Below are 19,553 nucleotides of genomic sequence, written 5' to 3' on the forward strand. Positions count from 1 at the left end.
TCTAAAGTATTGATGATCAGCATTTTGTCAACTGCAGTGTATCTAGTGATATTGCTGCGATGTCCCTTTTCTTGGGATATTTCAGCATATTTATTATTATGGCTGTCTATACAATGGCGATCAAAAAAGAAAGGTATATTTTTGTATTCACGGCTCATTGTACCCCCTCCGTCTGCCCTGCTTGATTTGGTGCATGGTGGCGGTTTGGCGCCAGCCGCTTCATGTGACCTGTTTTGCATTGCAGATGGATGTGTGGGCATGTTTTTATCTGTTATGTCTGGCATTTTGCCTGACATTGGGCTCTCCTTGTGCCTTTATGGCACTGATCTCATTGTATGGTTGCTTCTATTCATGCATATACGGTACTTTGCTGCACTGATCTCATTGTATGGTTGCTTCTATTCATGCATATACGGCATGGTTGCTTCTATTCATGCATATACGGTACTTTGCTGCACCTATGCTGACACATTATATCTAATGCCCGGGGATGGTTGCTTCTATTCATGCATATACGGTACTTTGCTGCACTGATCTCATTGTATGGATGCTTCTATTCATGCATATACGGTACTTTACTGCACCTATGCTGAGCACTTGCGCTGATGCGATCACTACGATTGGATCGCTTGCACCATGTGACCACACATGCCGGGTATTTAGGGTGGGATGAGTTGCCTCTAAAGCCACGCCCCCTGAAGAAGGTGGACTCGCACCGAAACGTGCGTTGGGGAGTGAGTCCCGGGACACCTGCCTAACACGCTATGAGTAAATACTACGTTTAACTACAGTGCTATTGTTTTATTCATGTTTCTTGCATCAGTTGCTGGCATGATTTGACTAGTCTGGTATGTGCACATGCTGCACTATCTGGGAGTAGGTGGGAGTGGTTGGAGTCCACAGGGACATATGGTATCCTTTAACTCCTCTATTGCTCTCAGCTTTTTTGGCATGCTATGCAGGCTCTATTAGGAGCTAATGGGAGTGGTTGGCATTCGCAGGGATGTATAATGTGCTTCCAAATTTAACCCTTTGTGTTACCAGCATACAGATAGGCTTTAAAGGGACACTGTCAACTGAATTTGGAGGGAACAATCTTCAGCCATGGAGGCGGGGTTTTTGTGTGTTTGATTCACCCTTTCCTTACCCACTGGCTGCATGCTGGCTGCAATATTGGATTGAAGTTCATTCTCTGTCCCCCATAGTACATGCCTGTGCAAGGCAAGATTGCACCTTGTGCAGGCATGTACTACGGAGGACAGAGAATGAACTTCAATCCAATATTGCAGCCAGCATGCAGCCAGCGGGTAAGGAAAGGGTGAATCAAAAACACAAAAACCCCGCCTCCATGGCTGAAGATTGTTCTCTCCAAATTCAGGTGACAGTGTCCCTTTAAACTTATTGCTACTGCTGTGATATTTTTATAAATTTACTATGGCACTTTGATTTGGTATGTTTACTATATTGTGCTGGCCCAATTGTTCAGGCGGGACCTACCGGCACTCACTTATTTGGAATTTTTGTCATGTACCTCATATTTGTTATAAACATTACTGATTGCTCCAAGAACTGTATGCACTTGCACACTAACAGTTCTAGTTTTATGTATATGGATAGTTAATAAAAGTTTTGTGTACGTTTGTATAATATGAGCTTCTGACTCGTTTTTTTCTCCTGTATCATTATATATATTTGAGTCGCTCTGCCCTTTATAATATGCAATTTAGCATTAACGCTACTTCATGCATGGTATTTTTGTAGGAAGAATGTCTTTAGGATTATTTTTCAAATTCAATGTGAACAATTTTAGTATTAAGGAGAGTACCACATGCTCTACCACATGAGTTATCTATTTAATTGACCGTCCATTTAAAAAACTGTATGTAGGCCGCACCAAGAGGCCCCTTATGGTACGTATTAAGGAACATGTGACAAACATCCAAAAAGGTTTTGCTGGTCATCCCCTCTCACGGCACTTTAGTGAGAAACAATAAATCTATGAAAGGTGTACACTTTTGCGGGATTCAAAGAATCCAACAAAATATAAGAGGTGGCAATTTAATACAGGTTATGTCTAGGACAGAGTCTAAATGGATATTTTCCCTTGATTGCTTTGCACCTAAGGGCTTAAATCATGGGTTAGAACTATATGCCTTTTAATTAGCCACATAGGTTTATATTACCACCAGTACCCATTATCATTCCTTCTTTGCCCCTTAATCTCCTCTGATTCGGCTGGGGGTACCCATGTGGTATTGATATTGGCGTGTTCTTTTCATCATTAAATTATTTTATTATTACTACTGTATCTTTGTGGTTTATGCAGACATGTAAGGGCATTGCAGTTCCTACCATCAGATCACCTTGCTTGTTTGTATATTCAATCTGCACTGCATCCCTCCATATAAGTTTTTATTAACACCCACCCTATATTTTATTAACTATTTATTACTACTATTTTTATACATATATTAATATGATGAATTTTTAACTGGTTAATGATTAAAAGTTGTTTTTATTATAAGATATACCTATTCAGACATTTTTATATTTAGCCATATTTATTTATATTGACAGGTGCGGTACATGTACAAAAACACACGTTATTTCACAAGTTATCCTCTTGCATCCATCCAGTGCCGTCTGTCACTTTTTTTTTGTATTTTACAGACCTTCCCCTTTATATACTTCTTGTTGGTACACATATTCTCATTGATCATTGCTCTATTAATCTGGGTTCTCATTATTATGGCTCTCTTAGAGCCCACCACTTGTATACACAAGTAATTCATGCATTGAGGGAAGCGGGAAGGCTGTTTGAGGTTGATGACAGGCCACTAGCGTAAATAGCTGAGAGCATCAAGGGACTGGTAACCCTGACGAAGAAGGACTCAGTTCCTTTGAAACGCGTTGGTACTCTTTTGGTCCTAGTGCTGCTCCGTAGCCCCTGTGACGTCTCACGCTAGGCACCTCCACCGGCCATCTTTCTTCCATGCTCGCATCCAGGGATGCCACCAGCCGGGGCTTTCCCTGGCTCTGCGTAGCTTCCCTGCAGCGCCACAGTGAGGCGGCTGTTCTGTACTCAGCTTCCCCCATCCCTACCCGGTACCTACACGTTGGGTGCCCCACCGCAGGACCGGACAAGTAAATCTACCTCTGGTATCACTACACCTGCACCCTGGTGAGTCTCTGCCTATGCATCAGTGATTTTGTGAGCACACACCATATATTGTTTCATCCTATATCATACAGAGTTACTCTATTCTTATCCAACTTGGGGACACTGTATTGACTTTGATTGACAGTCACTTGATGTAGCTTGCAGGAGCTAATACACAAAGTCAGCATTAACTCATTGCGGGACTTTTACACTACTATCTACATTTTGCAGGGCAGCACGGTGGCGCAGTGGTTAGCACAGCAGCCTTGCAGCGCTGGAGTCTTGGATTCAAACCCCACCAAGGACAACATCTGCAAAGAGTTTGTATGTTCTCTCTGTGTTTGCGTGGGTTTCCTCCCACATTCCAAAGACATACTGATAGGGAATTTAGATTGTGAGCCCCAACGGGGACAGCGATGATAATGTGTGCAACCTGTAAAGCGCTGCGGAATATGTTAGCGCTATATAAAAATAAAGATTATTTATTTATTTATTTTGTCTGGCTCGCAGAATGCAACAGGCATGTTGGCATTAACTCAATGTGGGCTCTCTAGACTATCACCCCCCCTCTCAGGTGATATGTCGTTTGGGGATTCTCCCAATAGATCCCGACAGGGTGATCCCCATCATTTACTTATTTCGCTCTGTGCACACTTGTTTTGGAGCTCTCATTCCCTCAAGCGCGGTTTTGTTTTTTTCCCGCTACTGGTATTTCTTACGTCAGTGTTAGCACCTACCTATCTCGATTCCAGCAGCTGAGGGTAACTCCTGTAGTATAGCGCTGGTGTGTTTTCTTAAACCCCAAATTATATTAAATCTTTTTTGGCTATAAATGTTGTATTTTCACAAAGGCAAAAGGGAAATCAACCAAAGATGTGCTGGTACATAGCCACTACAAAAAAACAGTGGGAGAAGGGACTTGGCTAGACAGGAAACCATGTGGTTTCTACAAATGTGGAAACTGCCACATGTGGAGGTGGATGAAACCCAATAAATCATTCAGGAGCTCCTCTACGGGAAAGGTGTTCTATCAGAGACTTTTCTAACTGTAAAACCACTGGGGTTGTATACATGGCCACTTGCCCCTGTCCAAAGGGCTATATAGGAAAAACAAAGAGAGAGTTCCGCAGAAGGGCTGGTGAACATATCTACTATATAATTGTCTAAGGGTCACTTCCGTCTGTCTGTCTGTCACAGATATTCATTGGTCGCGGCCTCTGTCTGTCATGGAACTCCAAATCGCTGATTGGTCGTTGCAAAACGCCCACAACCATTGCCACGACCAATCAGCGACGGCAAGAGTCTGGCAGCGAAATTTCCGCTGCTTTACTACCCTGCAGTCAGCGCTGAGCGATCACACAGGGTTAATGCCAGAGTTAACGGACTGTGGTGTAATGCACTCCGTTAACGTAGCTATTAACCCTGTGTGACCAGCATCAATAATAAAACGAACTAATGTTAAAAATAATAATAATTTTAAAAAAAAAGGTTATTCTCACCCTCCGATGTCGCCTGCTGTCCTCAGCAGTGCAAGCGGCAGGTTCCGGTGCCAAGGATGCTATGCGAGAAGGACCTGCCATGACGTCACGGTCATGTGACCGCAACGTCATCACAGGTCCTGCGCTCATACCAACCCTGGGCCTGGAAGCTACTGCGTGCACCGCACACAGGCACCAGGACTTCAAGGGGCCCTCGGAAGGTGAGTATATGTTTATTTTTTATTTTAAGTCTTTTTTAACCACACATATAGTGCCCACATTGCTATATACTACATGGGCTGTGTTACATACTGCGTGGGCTCTGTTATATACTACATCTCTATGCTATATACTATGTCGCTGGGCAATATACAACGTGACTGTGCAATATACTAGGTGACTGTCCAATATACTACGTGCTCTGTGCTATATACTACGTAGCTGTGAAATATACTATGTGGCTGTGTCGGTTCTGTTATATACTACGTCGACTGTGCAATATACTACGTGGCTCTGTTATATACTACATGGCAGTGCAATATACTACGATATACGACGTGGCTATGTTATATACTATGGGGCTCTGCTATATGCTACGTGGCTGACTAATATACTACATGCCTGTGCAATACACTAAGTAGCTGTGCAATATACTACGTGGCTATGTTATATACTACGTGGCTGTGTTATGTACTATGTATGCTGTGTTACATACTACGTAGCTCTGTTATATACTACGTCGGTTGTGTTATATACTACGTCACTGTGCAATATAGTACGCAGCCTGTGCTATATACTACCGACATATTCTAGAATACCCAATACATTAGAATCGGGCCACCATCTAGTGGGTAATATAAGGAACAATAGGGATACAACCCTGGCCTAGCATATGAGAGTACATCACATTACATTCATGATAATTGAGGTAGTGAATATTAATTCTAGAGGTGGAAATGCTGACAAGGCCATCCTTAAAAGGGAATGTGAATGGACATTTAGGATGGATACACTTGTGCCTAAGGGTATAAATAAACAAATGTCCTTTGCCTGTTTTCTGTAGGTCTGTTTTTGTACATTCCTTCTTCTCTTATATATACAGTGGGGCAAAAAAGTATTTAGTCAGTCAGCAATAGTGCAAGTTCCACCACTTAAAAAGATGAGAGGCGTCTGTAATTTACATCATAGGTAGACCTCAACTATTGGAGACAAACTGAGAAAAAAAAATCCAGAAAATCACATTGTCTGTTTTTTTATCATTTTTTTTCCTTTTATGGTGGAAAATAAGTATTTGGTCAGAAACAAACAATCAAGATTTCTGGCTCTCACAGACTTGTAACTTCTTCTTTAAGAGTCTCCTCTTTCCTCCACTCATTACCTGTAGTAATGGCACCTGTTTAAACTTGTTATCAGTATGAAAAGACACCTGTGCACACCCTCAAACAGTCTGACTCCAAACTCCACTATGGTGAAGACCAAAGAGCTGTCAAAGGACACCAGAAACAAAATTGTAGCCCTGCACCAGGCTGGGAAGACTGAATCTGCAATAGCCAACCAGCTTGGAGTGAAGAAATCAACAGTGGGAGCAATAATTAGAAAATGGAAGACATACAAGACCATTGATAATCTCCCTCGATCTGGGGCTCCACGCAAAATCCCACCCCGTGGGGTCAGAATGATCACAAGAACGGTGAGCAAAAATCCCAGAACCACGCGGGGGGACCTAGTGAATGAACTGCAGAGAGCTGGGACCAATGTAACAAGGCCTACCATAAGTAACACACTACGCCACCATGGACTCAGATCCTGCAGTGCCAGACGTGTCCCGCTGCTTAAGCCAGTACATGTCCGGGCCCGTCTGAAGTTTGCTAGAGAGCATTTGGATGATCCAGAGGAGTTTTGGGAGAATGTCCTATGGTCTGATGAAACCAAACTGGAACTGTTTGGTAGAAACACAACTTGTCATGTTTGGAGGAAAAAGAATACTGAGTTGCATCCATCAAACACCATACCTACTGTAAAGCATGGTGGTGGAAACATCATGCTTTGGGGCTGTTTCTCTGCAAAGGGGCCAGGACGACTGATCCGGGTACATGAAAGAATGAATGGGGCCATGTATCGTGAGATTTTGAGTGCAAACCTCCTTCCATCAGCAAGGGCATTGAAAATGAAACGTGGCTGGGTCTTTCAACATGACAATGATCCAAAGCACACCGCCAGGGCAACGAAGGAGGGGCTTCAAAAGAAGCATTTCAAGGTCCTGGAGTGGCCTAGCCAGTCTCCAGATTTCAACCCTATAGAAAACCTTTGGAGGGAGTTGAAAGTCCGTGTTGCCAAGTGAAAAGCCAAAAACATCACTGCTCTAGAGGAGATCTGCATGGAGGAATGGGCCAACATACCAACAACAGTGTGTGGCAACCTTGTGAAGACTTACAGAAAACGTTTGACCTCTGTCATTGCCAACAAAGTATATATTACAAAGTATTGAGATGAAATTTTGTTTCTGACCAAATACTTATTTTCCACCATAATATGCAAAAAAAAATGTTAAAAAAACAGACAATGTGATTTTCTGGATTTTTTTTCTCAGTTTGTCTCTCATAGTTGAGGTCTACCTATGATGTAAATTACAGACACCTCTCATCTTTTTAAGGGGTGGAACTTGCACTATTGCTGACTGACTAAATACTTTTTTGCCCCACTGTATATGGACCCTATTGATGAAATTAGGAAACTAGATTACTGTAATCATTTTTGAAATTCGAGCCCTCCATTTGAAAGATCCGTTTTGTCTACCTCTGCTTCAAAATTTATGTTTGTTTAAATGTCAGATATATTTACCGTATGTGTTCTCCCTGGAAATCATGTGCTGCACATAGAAGCTGTGCAGCCATGTTGGATCTATTATATGGATAAATGATGTCTGATCTGAGATGGTTGGAAATACGCACCTTTATAGTGTCTCCTTATCTGCATATGGCTTAGAGCGTAAAGGGTGCGTTCCATATGATATGTGCTCATTGTAGCCATGTTTATCACTGATCTATGTGCGGTCTGCTCTGGAGCTCCTGATGAGCCAGAGGGGCAAAACGCGTTGAGGCAAAGCTGGCGGGTGGTGTACATATGAGTACCATGATTTTTTTCATGCCACGTTCAGTAATGGCAGGCATCAGGGCATATCAGGGCACTATTTGATATTGTTGATCATTATGGTTATTTGGTACTCTTCAATGTAAGGGGATAATTATACATATATATATATATATATATATATATATATATATATATATATATATATATATATACGCTGGGAGCGTCATTGTCCAAAGCCTTTATAGACTGCGCAGGCGCGACGCTCCTAGCGTTACATTACAGAGTGTCAGGGAAAAAAAATGGCGCCGGAAGGCGCGGACTGCCGGGAGCAGGGGGTCGGGAGCAGGGGGACACCGTGCACATATTTGTGCCCTGATTACGCTGTGGCACTTCATGCCACAGCAATTTGTTACTTACACCATTCCTTTCCGCTGGCATTTTCTTCATCCTCCTGCTGCCAGAATCGGTGCCTGCGCAGTCCGCGCTTTCCGGCGCCATTTTCTTGAAGACACACTGCAGTGTGTCTTCAAGAAAATGGCGCCGGAAAACGCAGGCGCCGATTCCGGCAGCAAGAGGACCATGAAAATGGCGGCGGAACGGAATCAGGTAGCGTGTGCACAGGATCCCGCCCTCATTACACTATGGCACTTCATGCCACAACGATTTCTTACTTTTAGGCCCCCTGACTCCGGGCCATGAATTTCTCCCTGCTCCTGCAATCGGCGCATGCGCAGTCCGCGCTTTCCGGCGCCATTTTGTTGGAAACCTCAGTGTGTCTTCAAGAAAATGGCGCCGGAAAGCGCAGACTGCGCAGGCGCCGATTGCAAGAGCAGGGAGAAATTCATTGCCCGGAGTCAGGGGGCCTAAAAGTAAGAAATCGCTGTGGCATGAAATGCCATAGCGTAATTAGGGTGGGATCCTGTACACACGCTACCTGATTCCATTCTGACGCCATTTTCGTGGTCCTCCTGCTGCCGGAATCGGCGCCTGTGCTTTCCGGCGCCATTTTCTTGAAGACACACTGCAGTGTGTCTTCAATAAAATGGCGCCGGAAAGCGCGGACTGCGCAGGTGCCGATCCCGGCAGCAGGAGGACCAAGACAATGGCGGCGGAAAGGAATCAGGTAGCGTGTGCACAGGATCCGCACATGACAGGATGGGGACGCAGGATGGAGCAGCACATGACAGGATGGGGACGCAGGATGGAGCAGCACATGACAGGATGGGGACGCAGGATGGAGCAGCACATGACAGGATGGGGACGCAGGATGGAGCAGCACATGACAGGATGGGGACGGAGGATGGAGCAGCACATGACAGGATGGGGGCGCATGATGGAGCAGCACATGACAGGATGGGGACGCAGGATGGAGCAGCACATGACAGGATGGGGACGCAGGATGGAGCAGCACATGACAGGATGGGGATGCAGGATGAAGCAGCTCATGACAGGATGGGGGCGCAGGATGGAGTAGCACATGACAGGATGGGGGCGCAGGATGGAGCAGCACATGACAGGATGGAGACGCAGGATGGGTGCAGCACATAACAGGATGGGGACGCAGGATGGAGCAGCACATGACAGGATGGGGGCGCAGGATGGAGCAGCACATGACAGGATGGGGACGCAGGATGGGAGCAGCACATGACAGGATGGGGGCCCAGGATGGAGCAGCTCATAACAGGATGGGGACGTTGTAGAGGTGCCCTTTAAATACACGTATTGTGGGAGGGAACACCCGGATGACTAAAAGGATATCTAGTGCCTATAGGGGCAGTCATCACTGAGCAGGGACGCCAATACTTTTCCCATAGGGTGTCAACCTCCACAGTTAGGAAGGTGCAAGTATAGGCACCAGACTAGGGACTCCCAGAAACCCCCAATAGGTTTGTTGTGTTTTTTTATTTTTTTCACTGTGTCGGTTTTTTGGTGTAACCACTGGTTGGTTGTTTTAAATAAGAATTAATAAAATAAATTTTTATGGGATATAAATATGATTTATAACTTTTGACTGATGCCCTGACTGTAATATATTCTTTTGAGTTCAAATGCAGTAGGAATTTCCAGCCCTTTTCTTCATATGTATGAAAATATACTCCTAGTGGTATTTATTCTAATACAAGCAAATTAACATAATCATCAACAACATAATAATGATAAAGAAAACGAGTTATCCCCCCCCCCAAAAAAAGTACCTCCAGTTCTGCATCTTTTACACAGGCTTTTTTCGAATACTTCAGGAAATCCTACAAAAAAGTGATAAATAACTTACAATTTAAAATATCCATCTAATATTAAAGAGTACCTTCAACCACATTATACATGTAGAATGGGCATATCATTATGAAGAGGCCAAAGATCTGAATAAAACATTTTTTTTTTTTTTAAGTTCTTATCTCCAGTGTACAATATTAAATCTAGAATATATTTTTCAGAAAAATGGGATCTGTTTGGTATTACCTGGAAATGGTTGCTACATACTAAATTGAGCCATGATCTGTAGTTCTGGTCAAAGTATTTACAACCTACGGCCGCTGAAGCTTGAAATAGCTGATAGGTTAGCAATGAAGAGGTCATCGCTTCCTTTGACTAGTCAACCCATTTTATTGAACACTTAACAGCATTACTAACTGTATGATACATATATGCTAGCCACCTTGGGGAGAGACCCAAGTTGGGCTAAATGTAGCGGGACGAAAGAGACCGAAAAGCCCTCTACTTAAAGGAAATACATAGTGGATGCTTTCCTGAAACGGAAAGTACTTGCAAGCAGCATAATACAAAGAATAGCAGGTTTACCCAGAATCCTTTGCAGTAGGCGGAGCTATGCAAATCATCTCTTTCCACCCCAGTCTAATCCACAGCGCTTGGAACCGCCAAGCGTGCAATGCTGCGGATTAGTTTCTAAATTTACACAGCCAACCAATTCCTACCTGTGGACACGTGTTTCGGGCTTTAGGCCCTCATCAGCACAGGGCTGGAATTGGTTGGCTGTATGGAGTGGGGCTCGGTGAGCAAGCAATACATATATGCTAGCCACCTTGGGGAGAGACCCAAGTTGGGCTAAATGTAGCGGGACGAAAGAGACCGAAAAGCCCTCTACTTAAAGGAAATACATAGTGGATGCTTTCCTGAAACGGAAAGTACTTGCAAGCAGCATAATACAAAGAATAGCAGGTTTACCCAGAATCCTTTGCAGTAGGCGGAGCTGTGCTGATGAGGGCCTAAAGCCCGAAACACGTGTCCACAGGTAGGAATTGGTTGGCTGTGTAAATTTAGAAACTAATCCGCAGCATTGCACGCTTGGCGGTTCCAAGCGCTGTGGATTACACTGGGGTGGAAAGAGATGATTTGCATAGCTCCGCCTACTGCAAAGGATTCTGGGTAAACCTGCTATTCTTTGTATTATGCTGCTTGCAAGTACTTTCCGTTTCAGGAAAGCATCCACTATGTAACTGTATGATGGTATTCATTTAAAACTGTACTGTGGTTGGATACCCATATTCATGAAATGCTGTTCATTTGTCTTATTGTGATATGCACTTTATAGATTCAGACTGAAGGCAGCAAAACCATGAAATAACACACATGGAAACAAAGACTAATGAAACAAGTGTGAAACCAGAATACGTGTTAAATTTTAGATTCCTCAAAGTAACCCCTTTTATTCTAATGACAGCTTTACACCCTCTTTACATTCTCTCAAGCAGTTTTATCACTTAGTCACCTAGAATGCTTTTCCAACAGTATTGAGGAAGTTCCCAGAGGTGCTGAGCACTTAATGGCTCATTTGCCATGATGCTACAGTCCCAAACCATCTTAACTGAGTTGTAGTCTGGTGATTATGGAGGCCATGGCATCTAACCAGGGTCGGTTTTAGACAAAGTGGGGCCCTAGGCAAAAATTTAAAGTGGGGCCCCAAATGCTAACATTGTAAAATCACACAAACATTTAGGTTACATTACATGAGTAGGATGCGGAAACAGTTGGTGGAGGGGCCTGGAGCCAGTGTTCACACTTTGGCCCCCATATTTAGGGTCTGCCACCATTAGCTGTTTGCAGGGGCGTTGCTAGGGTCAGAAAAGATTGGGGGCCCAAGCCCCAAGACAAAGAGTTGCCCCCAACCCCCTCTTAATTTTTTTTTAACACCACAGATAATGCAGTGATAACTCTCTGAGTACAGATGTTTGCTTTGTCTACAGTATGTTTAAGACCACATTCATGCGATCAGTATTTGGTTAGTATTTCACATCAGTATGTGTAAGCCAAAACCAGGAGGGTGAGAAATACAGAAGTGGTGACATGTTTCTCAGGGTATATGCACACTTTGCGGATTTTGCTGTGGATCTGTAGCAGTTTTCCATGCGTTGTACAGCACCATGTAAACTTATGGAAAACAAAATCAGACATACACATGCTGCAGAAAATACAAATACAGCGCAGAAACGCTGCATTGTATTTTCTGCAGCATGTCAATTCTTTGTGCAGATTCCACAGCGTTTTACACCTGCTCCATAATAGGAATCCGCAGGTGTAAAAAAGCTGTTGAAAACCGCACAAAAAACGCTGTAATTCCGCCGTAAATCTACAGGTAAAACGCAGGGCGTTTTACTAGAAGATTTTTAGGAATTTGAGTGGAAAAATCCGCAGCAGATTCCGCAACGTGTGCACATAGCCTCATTGTTCCACTGCTGTTTCTGCATTACAAATACTGATGTGAAATACTGAACATGTGAACGAGACCTAATAGTTTAATTCACCAAAACCACTTAAAAAATTGCAGTAAAAAATGCCGTTGCAATATCTGCAGCTTTTTTATTCTTTCATTGCTTTCTAAAGGTGAAAACACACTGAAAGAAGTGCTACGCTACAGTTCTGAAATCCAGTCAGAAAACAAACAAGCGCCTGCAGGAGATTTCCGAAATCTCATATGTTTTGCTGGCACTGTGAAAAGCAGCTTTTCACCATGTTCATATGCAGAATTTTTGCAGCTTTTTCTTCTGCAAATAAGTTTACAGCATTTTACAGCACAAGCAAAAACTGAGATTTTCAGAAATCTCCTGCACACCCTTTTATTTTCTCCTTACTGAATTTCACAACTGCAGCCTTTTTTAAATCTGCAGTTTCGGCAATTTTTTTTCACCCGTAGAAAGCAATGAAAAAGTTCAAAAAATGCTGCAAATGTTGCAAAGTTGTTCTTCACTGTGTTTTTGGTGAATAAAACTAAAACATGTACTGTAGACAAAATGCATACTGTAAAAAACAAACAGCAAAAGCTCTAAGGGTGTGTGCCCACAAACAGAAAACGCTGCGGGTCGGCTGCTGTGTACTTGTACAGCGTCCAATCCGCAGCGGCCAGATGTTACAGTATAGTGGATGGGTTTTCAAGAAATTCCATCTCTACCATGTGTGCAGTGACACCCGCACCTCACCTGCGGAGACGGACATGCGGCGTGTCTCTCCAGACCCCAGCATGCCAATTTATCTGGCGTAGACGCAAGTCTCCACAAGAGAAATCTCACACGTGCAATGTATAGGACGCGGTGATTCCACACGGTTCAATGAACACATGCGGAATCACCTGTGTTCAAAACACAGCACATGTCCAAAGGGCTGCCATTTCCGGATCCTCTGCACGTACCCTAAAAATGGGTGCTTTGAAAGCAGTGTTTTTACTCCCAAGAGAGCAGGTTTTGGCTGTAAAAACAATGCAACAAAAATGCTGATACTATATGTGTATGGTTTACCCTTATTATTTCACGTGGGAATTCATTTATTTCTATATAATAAATGCTCTGATTCAGCAGACAATATTCTTGTCTTGTGTCATCCAGACAGTAGTGACAGGAGGTCGCCCTGTCAGAATAAAAGCATTGATTTAGTGACTGTCATCAGAGCCCATGCTGATGGCTGCTGTATGAGACTGTGAAACCTGATCCTACAGCAATCAGCACAGAGCTCCAGGACCACAGTGAGTAAATCACTGCACTGAGGGAGTCTCAAGGGGGGTTTGGGAGAGACTCTCTGGGGCTACAGAGCAATGTACAGCATTATTCACTGCTGAGCACTTCATACAGGGGCTGTAGACACAGGGCCCCTTTATAGGTGGGGGCCCCAGGCGTCTGCCTGGTCTGCCTGTGCCAAACGCTGGCCCTGCATCTAATGGCCCTCTTGGTCATAAAGCCCTTATATAGCCTCAAAATGTGCTTGGGTCATTATCCTGTTGCAACATAAATGATGGTCCCTCTAACCACAAACCAGATTAGATGGCATGCCACTGCACTTTTTTCAGATTAACTGACCTTCAATGGGCACAATAGAATAATCCAATCCCAAAAACCATTGCATGAACACGTGTCCAAACTTTTGCCTGATGTGTATATATATGTTGCGCTGAAAAGTTAACATACCCCTACAGAATTTTTGCTTTCTTGGCCTTTTTTCAGAGAATATGAATGACAACACCAATACTTTTTCTCCGCTTACGGTTAGTGGTTGGGTGAAGCCATTTATTGTCAAACTACTGTGTTTTCTCTTTTTAAATCATAATGACAACCCAAAATATCGAAATCACCCTGATCAAAAGTTCTCATACCCTGGTGATTTTGGCCTGATAACATGCACAAAAGTTGACACAAATGGGTTTGAATGGGTACTAAAGGTAACAGCCTCACTTGTGACCTGTTTGCTTGTAATCAGTGTGAGTGGATAAAAGCTAAGTGAGTTTCTGGGATCCAGACAGACTCTTGCATATTTCATCCAGCCACCAATGTTTCTGCAAACGGATCTAAGAAAAAGGTAGCTGAACTGTATAAAACAGGAAAGGGATACAAAAAAATATCCAAGGAATTGATAATGCCAGTCAGCAGCATTCAAACTGTGATTAACAAATGGAAAATCAGTGGCTCTGTAAAAACAAAACCACGGTCTAGTAGGCCAACAAAAATGTAGTCCACAACTGCCGGGAACATTATTCGGGTTGCAAAGAAAAAAACAAAAATAACATCAGCTGAAATACAGGAATTTATAAAAACTAGCGCTGCGGCTGTTGCAAGATGATCAATAAGGAGGCACATGAAGAAAAATGAGCTGCATGGTTGAGTCACCAGAAGAAAGCCATTTCTGCGCAAATGCCACAAAGTACAGTATCTTGCCTACAATATTCAAAACAGCACAGAGATCAAAATTGAACTTTTTGACCACAACCATAAACATTACATTTGGAAAGAGGTCAACAAGGCCTATGATGAAAGGAACACCATTCCTACTGTAAAGCACAGAGGTGGATCACTAATGTTTTGGGGATGTGTGAGCTACAAAGGCACAGGAAATTTGGTCAACGTTGAGGGAAAGATGAATTCAGCACGTTATCAGCAAATACTGGAGGCAAATTTGCCCTAATTAGTCCGGAAGCTGCGCATGTGACATACTTGGACGTTCCAAAACGCAAGGCCAAGTCGACCTGTCATTGGCTACAACAGAACAAAATGAAGGTTCTTGAGTGGCTATCTCAGTCTCCTGACCTCAATATCATTGAGCCATTCAGGGGAGATCTTAAGCGCGCAGTTCATGCAAGGCAGTCCAGGAATTTACAGGAACTGGACTGGAAGAAAAAAAAGAACCTCATCCACAACTACCACAAAGTACTTCAAGCCGTCATTGATGTTAGAGGGGGCAATACACGGTATTAAGAAATGGGGTATGTGAACCTTTGATTAGGGTCATTTGGATGTTTTGGGTTGTGATTATGATTTTAAAAGAGAAGTAGTTTACCAATAAATGGCTTCACCCATCCACTAACCAAGAGTGGAGAAAAGGTTTTGGTGTTATTCATATTCTCTGAAAAAAAGGCCATGGAAGCAAAAATGTAAACTTTTGAGGAAAACTGTAAAATATATATATATATATATATATATATACATATATATATATATATATATATATATATATATATATATATATATATATATATATATATATATGTATATATATATATATATATATATATATATATGTGCAGTGGTAGCACCATACACAGTGAAGTGGCAGTGATGCACAAAGTTCAAACACAAGACGTTCCTCTAATGTGTTACTTCACACAGAAAGGTTCCAATCCAAACAATTGCATATGACTTCACTGCCTGTTTCAACAGCACTACACACCATACGGCTTCAGATTGCAGTTACTAAACAGGCCGGACTTCCCTTTGTCCAGTTTCCCTGGGCAACCGCATGCCGTGACCAAGTCTCTTGGAGACAGCTTTACATGTCGCAGGCACTACACATGCCAGTCCTCCTCTGACTAGCTCCCATGGGTGTCCTGCACCGCTGTATAACAGTCTCTTTACACACACACACCCGTACACAGCCCAGGATATCCTCCGGATCACAGCCGGGAACCATATCCACCTGTGTTATAATCGTTACACATCCAGTCCTCCTTCGGCACAGGACATCTACCTCCGGTTCACCTCCGTGCACAGGACATCCACTTCCGCGACCAGTTACCGTGGATGCCTTGCATAGCTGTGTACACTGCGGGTGCCAGTCCTATTGGCTCCGCTCGCAGGTCGTGCTCCGCAACACCAACTTCTCTGCACAGCAGCAAGCAACAACAACTCACTCTGGCCCTGACACATTTGAAACTCCTGAAACACCCCAAACTCACTAAGACCTCACTATCCCTTTCCTGCAGGGCTTTTAACAAACAAACCTGTGGCTTCCTGCCAAAAGGAAAACCCAGACCGGAATGGAACAGACTGCAACACTATCATACTGCAGTCTGTTTCAAACACACATTCCAGAGCCAGTTTTACCTACATCTGTCTTGGACAACAGCATGTCCAAGACTACACTTATTTTTATTATTTCTAAACTGTATTGCAGTCACCGCTACGCCCGTGACTGTCATGCATACCTATGGACTTCATACGCTCCCATGCACATCCTGAGGAGAACACACAGCGACCCCTACAGCGACATTGGTCCCTACTTCACTAATGCAATCAGCAATCATAGCTACGCCTGCAACTGCAGTACCCCCTCATAACCTTACTACACCTCCGTGCGCATTCTGCGGAGAACATACAGCACCCTCTAGCTGTAACAGGGGTCACTGCCTCACATATCCTCCCCCCGTTCATACCTGTGGGGTTGAACACTTGTTACCCCGTTTGGGCGCGTGACAGGGCATCTGCATGACCTTGTGACATCCCCGCCCGATTTGGCACTAAGAAACCAAAGTAGGGAACGGAACCATCGATCGACGCATGCATCCCTCCCCTTTGAGTTTCCTCTCCATTCTTCATTATGGGACCACCCACCTACCCGTTCTGTTTCACGCTTAACCGTAGGTTTGGGCCAGTTTTGGGTGGTCTCGACCTTGTTTATTTTGGGTTCACTAACCCCACATCTTATCCTGTAATCTACATACTTGCTTTCGGGCCCCTGGTACAGTTTCCTCCATACCCGTACCCGTGTCTTGGTAACTATTCCACGCTGAAACGCCATGGTAGGCGCCGGCATCTCTGAGCATACATCTGCCTTATGCTGCACCCGAACCTGAGCCTCCTGACACTGCTGTTTAGCTAGCGCTCTCCCTATTTTACCCTGACCCCGGCCACATCCTTGTCCAGTGCCAGAGTGTTCCTCGTGCGCATGTCCCCTGTCGCCTCGGCGACCACACAGTCCCATTTCCTCCCAGCGTTCTTTCCATTTGCACGTCTCTTATATCTGCGTCTCCGTGTGGGACCCTGGACCTGAGCTGTTCCGAACTTACCAGGGAACACCTCCAGTTCCGGATTCAGTGTAGTCCCCACAACCTCTACTGCCATAACCTCTAGGGGGAGCCTATCGGGATTACACTCTGTCCCTAGGTTGGTGACCCCTATGGCAGGTATCGCACCATCTTCGGGTTCTACGCCCGAAACAACATTTTTCACTTCTCCTGCGAATACCTCAAGGGTGAGGCTATCGGGATTATACTCTGTCCCTAGGTTGGTGACCCCTATGGCAGGTATCTCAACATCTTTGGGTTCTGCACCAGGCACAACATGTTCCGTGAGAGGGTTGACCCTGGTCTCCCACAGGGACCAAAACAGGGGCAAGTCTATCCCCAACACAGTCCCATATGGGAGGGTCTGCACCACTCCCACCAACTGTTTAAAGTCCTCACAAGGCATGGAAAAATTAGCCTCTGAAATCGGGTACTCCCGGATTTCCCCATGGATACCCAACACCTCTACTTTCCAACCTTTGGAGTTGTCTCCGGTAACAAGAGACCTATGGACCAAAGTCACATTACGTTCCATGTCCAAGAGAGCCTCTGTTTGGTACCCGTTCACGAGAACCTGGCATAATCGTGGTTTGTTGCCAACCATGCCTGTAATGATGGCACATACTGGCTGGGCACACATAGACTCATGACGAGTGTTCCAGCAGCCCATGGGCTTAGATGTCACCGAACAGTTATTACCCTCATGCCCGGCTCTGGTACAACATCCTGAGAGGATTTATACTGCTCAATCAACTCTATCAGTAGTTTCAGGGTGCCTAGATCCCTTAACCCGACCCAACGCTGCAGCATGGAGGCGGGCAGAGACAGCACCATCCGGTCAACCACGATTACCTCCATCATCTCGAATGGGGAAAAAAACTCAGGCTGGAGCCATTCCTCCACCAACTGTAATAAGTCATTTGCCAGAGACCTGGCGGATCGAGACTCTACATAGTACCACTGGTACACCCAGTGATCGCCCCTTACCTTTGGGGTCTCTTTATAACTCTGCTTTAGTGCACATGAGCACTAAAGATGTCGTTTAGTGCACCTGGGTCCGGGTTGCGGGTAGCTATGAGAGATGGGAGGGTCTGGCTACCCATATAACTCACCTCTGAGTGGGGGCGCTAACTGTACGCTTTTCCCTGCAGGAGTTTGAGGACATGCAGTGATGTCATGATCACTTGACAGTGCATGTGATGTTACCTCACCTGTGGGTGTGGTTACAGGCTACCTAAAGGAGGTGTGTTTAGCACATGGGAGTGAGTGTTTGGAAGTCTGCCAGTGTGGACAGACTTCCATGTGTCCCTGCTGGACACTACAGAGAGACCGTGTTTAGGCTGTAGATCCTGCGTGCTGGACATAGCACAGCCTGTGTGCCTACAGACCTGAGAGAGCGGAGCTCTACTATGGACATTGAGGATTCATCTGTCTGATATAAGACTGTTTATCGTTTGTTCATCTTTCTATGGTTTATGGAGAGATTAAACCAAACAGGCTGCTTTAAGTGGAAAAACCGTGCCTGAGTGCTTGAATTCCGTGCCAAGCGAGTGTCCCCCAAGACACGTAGTATGCGAAATGCTACTATATATATATATATATATATATATATATATATATATATATATATATATATATATATATATATATATATATATATATATATATATACATATACAGGAGTTGGACCAAATAATGGAAACACCTAACGTTTTGGCACCATAATCTTCGAACATGTTATGTACATGCAAACCGTGACATATGGTAATGTTTTGTAGTTGATTATTTGTGTTATGTGATATGTGTATGTAAATTAACTGTTTGTTTTGCCGAATTGTAAGAGCATTGATGAGAACCTGATACCAATGGCAGTCCTCTCGGATTTTCAAAGATGCCAAATTGTTGGTGCTCGTATGGCAGGCGCTAGTGTAACAGAAAGTGCCCGAATGCTTGGCATGTCAAGAGGTACTGTCAGGGCCGCCATCAGGGCATTACAGCCGTCACTGCTGTATGGGGCCCAGTCAGCAGCAGTACACAGAGAGGCCCG

The 19,553-nt window shown here is 44.2% G+C and overlaps 1 protein-coding gene across 1 annotated transcript in view; it reads right to left on the minus strand.

The window, feature by feature from the left end:
- TRIO (trio Rho guanine nucleotide exchange factor) overlaps positions 1-19,553 on the minus strand; it is a 2,940,676-nt gene that overhangs the window by 185,870 nt on the left and 2,735,253 nt on the right. The window contains 1 exon segment of the mRNA XM_069730426.1: positions 9,927-9,977. Within this exon segment, the coding sequence (XP_069586527.1) occupies positions 9,927-9,977 (51 nt within the window).

The sequence above is a fragment of the Ranitomeya imitator genome, chromosome 6 (assembly GCF_032444005.1).
Source record: "Ranitomeya imitator isolate aRanImi1 chromosome 6, aRanImi1.pri, whole genome shotgun sequence".
NCBI classification, from domain to species: domain Eukaryota; kingdom Metazoa; phylum Chordata; class Amphibia; order Anura; family Dendrobatidae; genus Ranitomeya; species Ranitomeya imitator.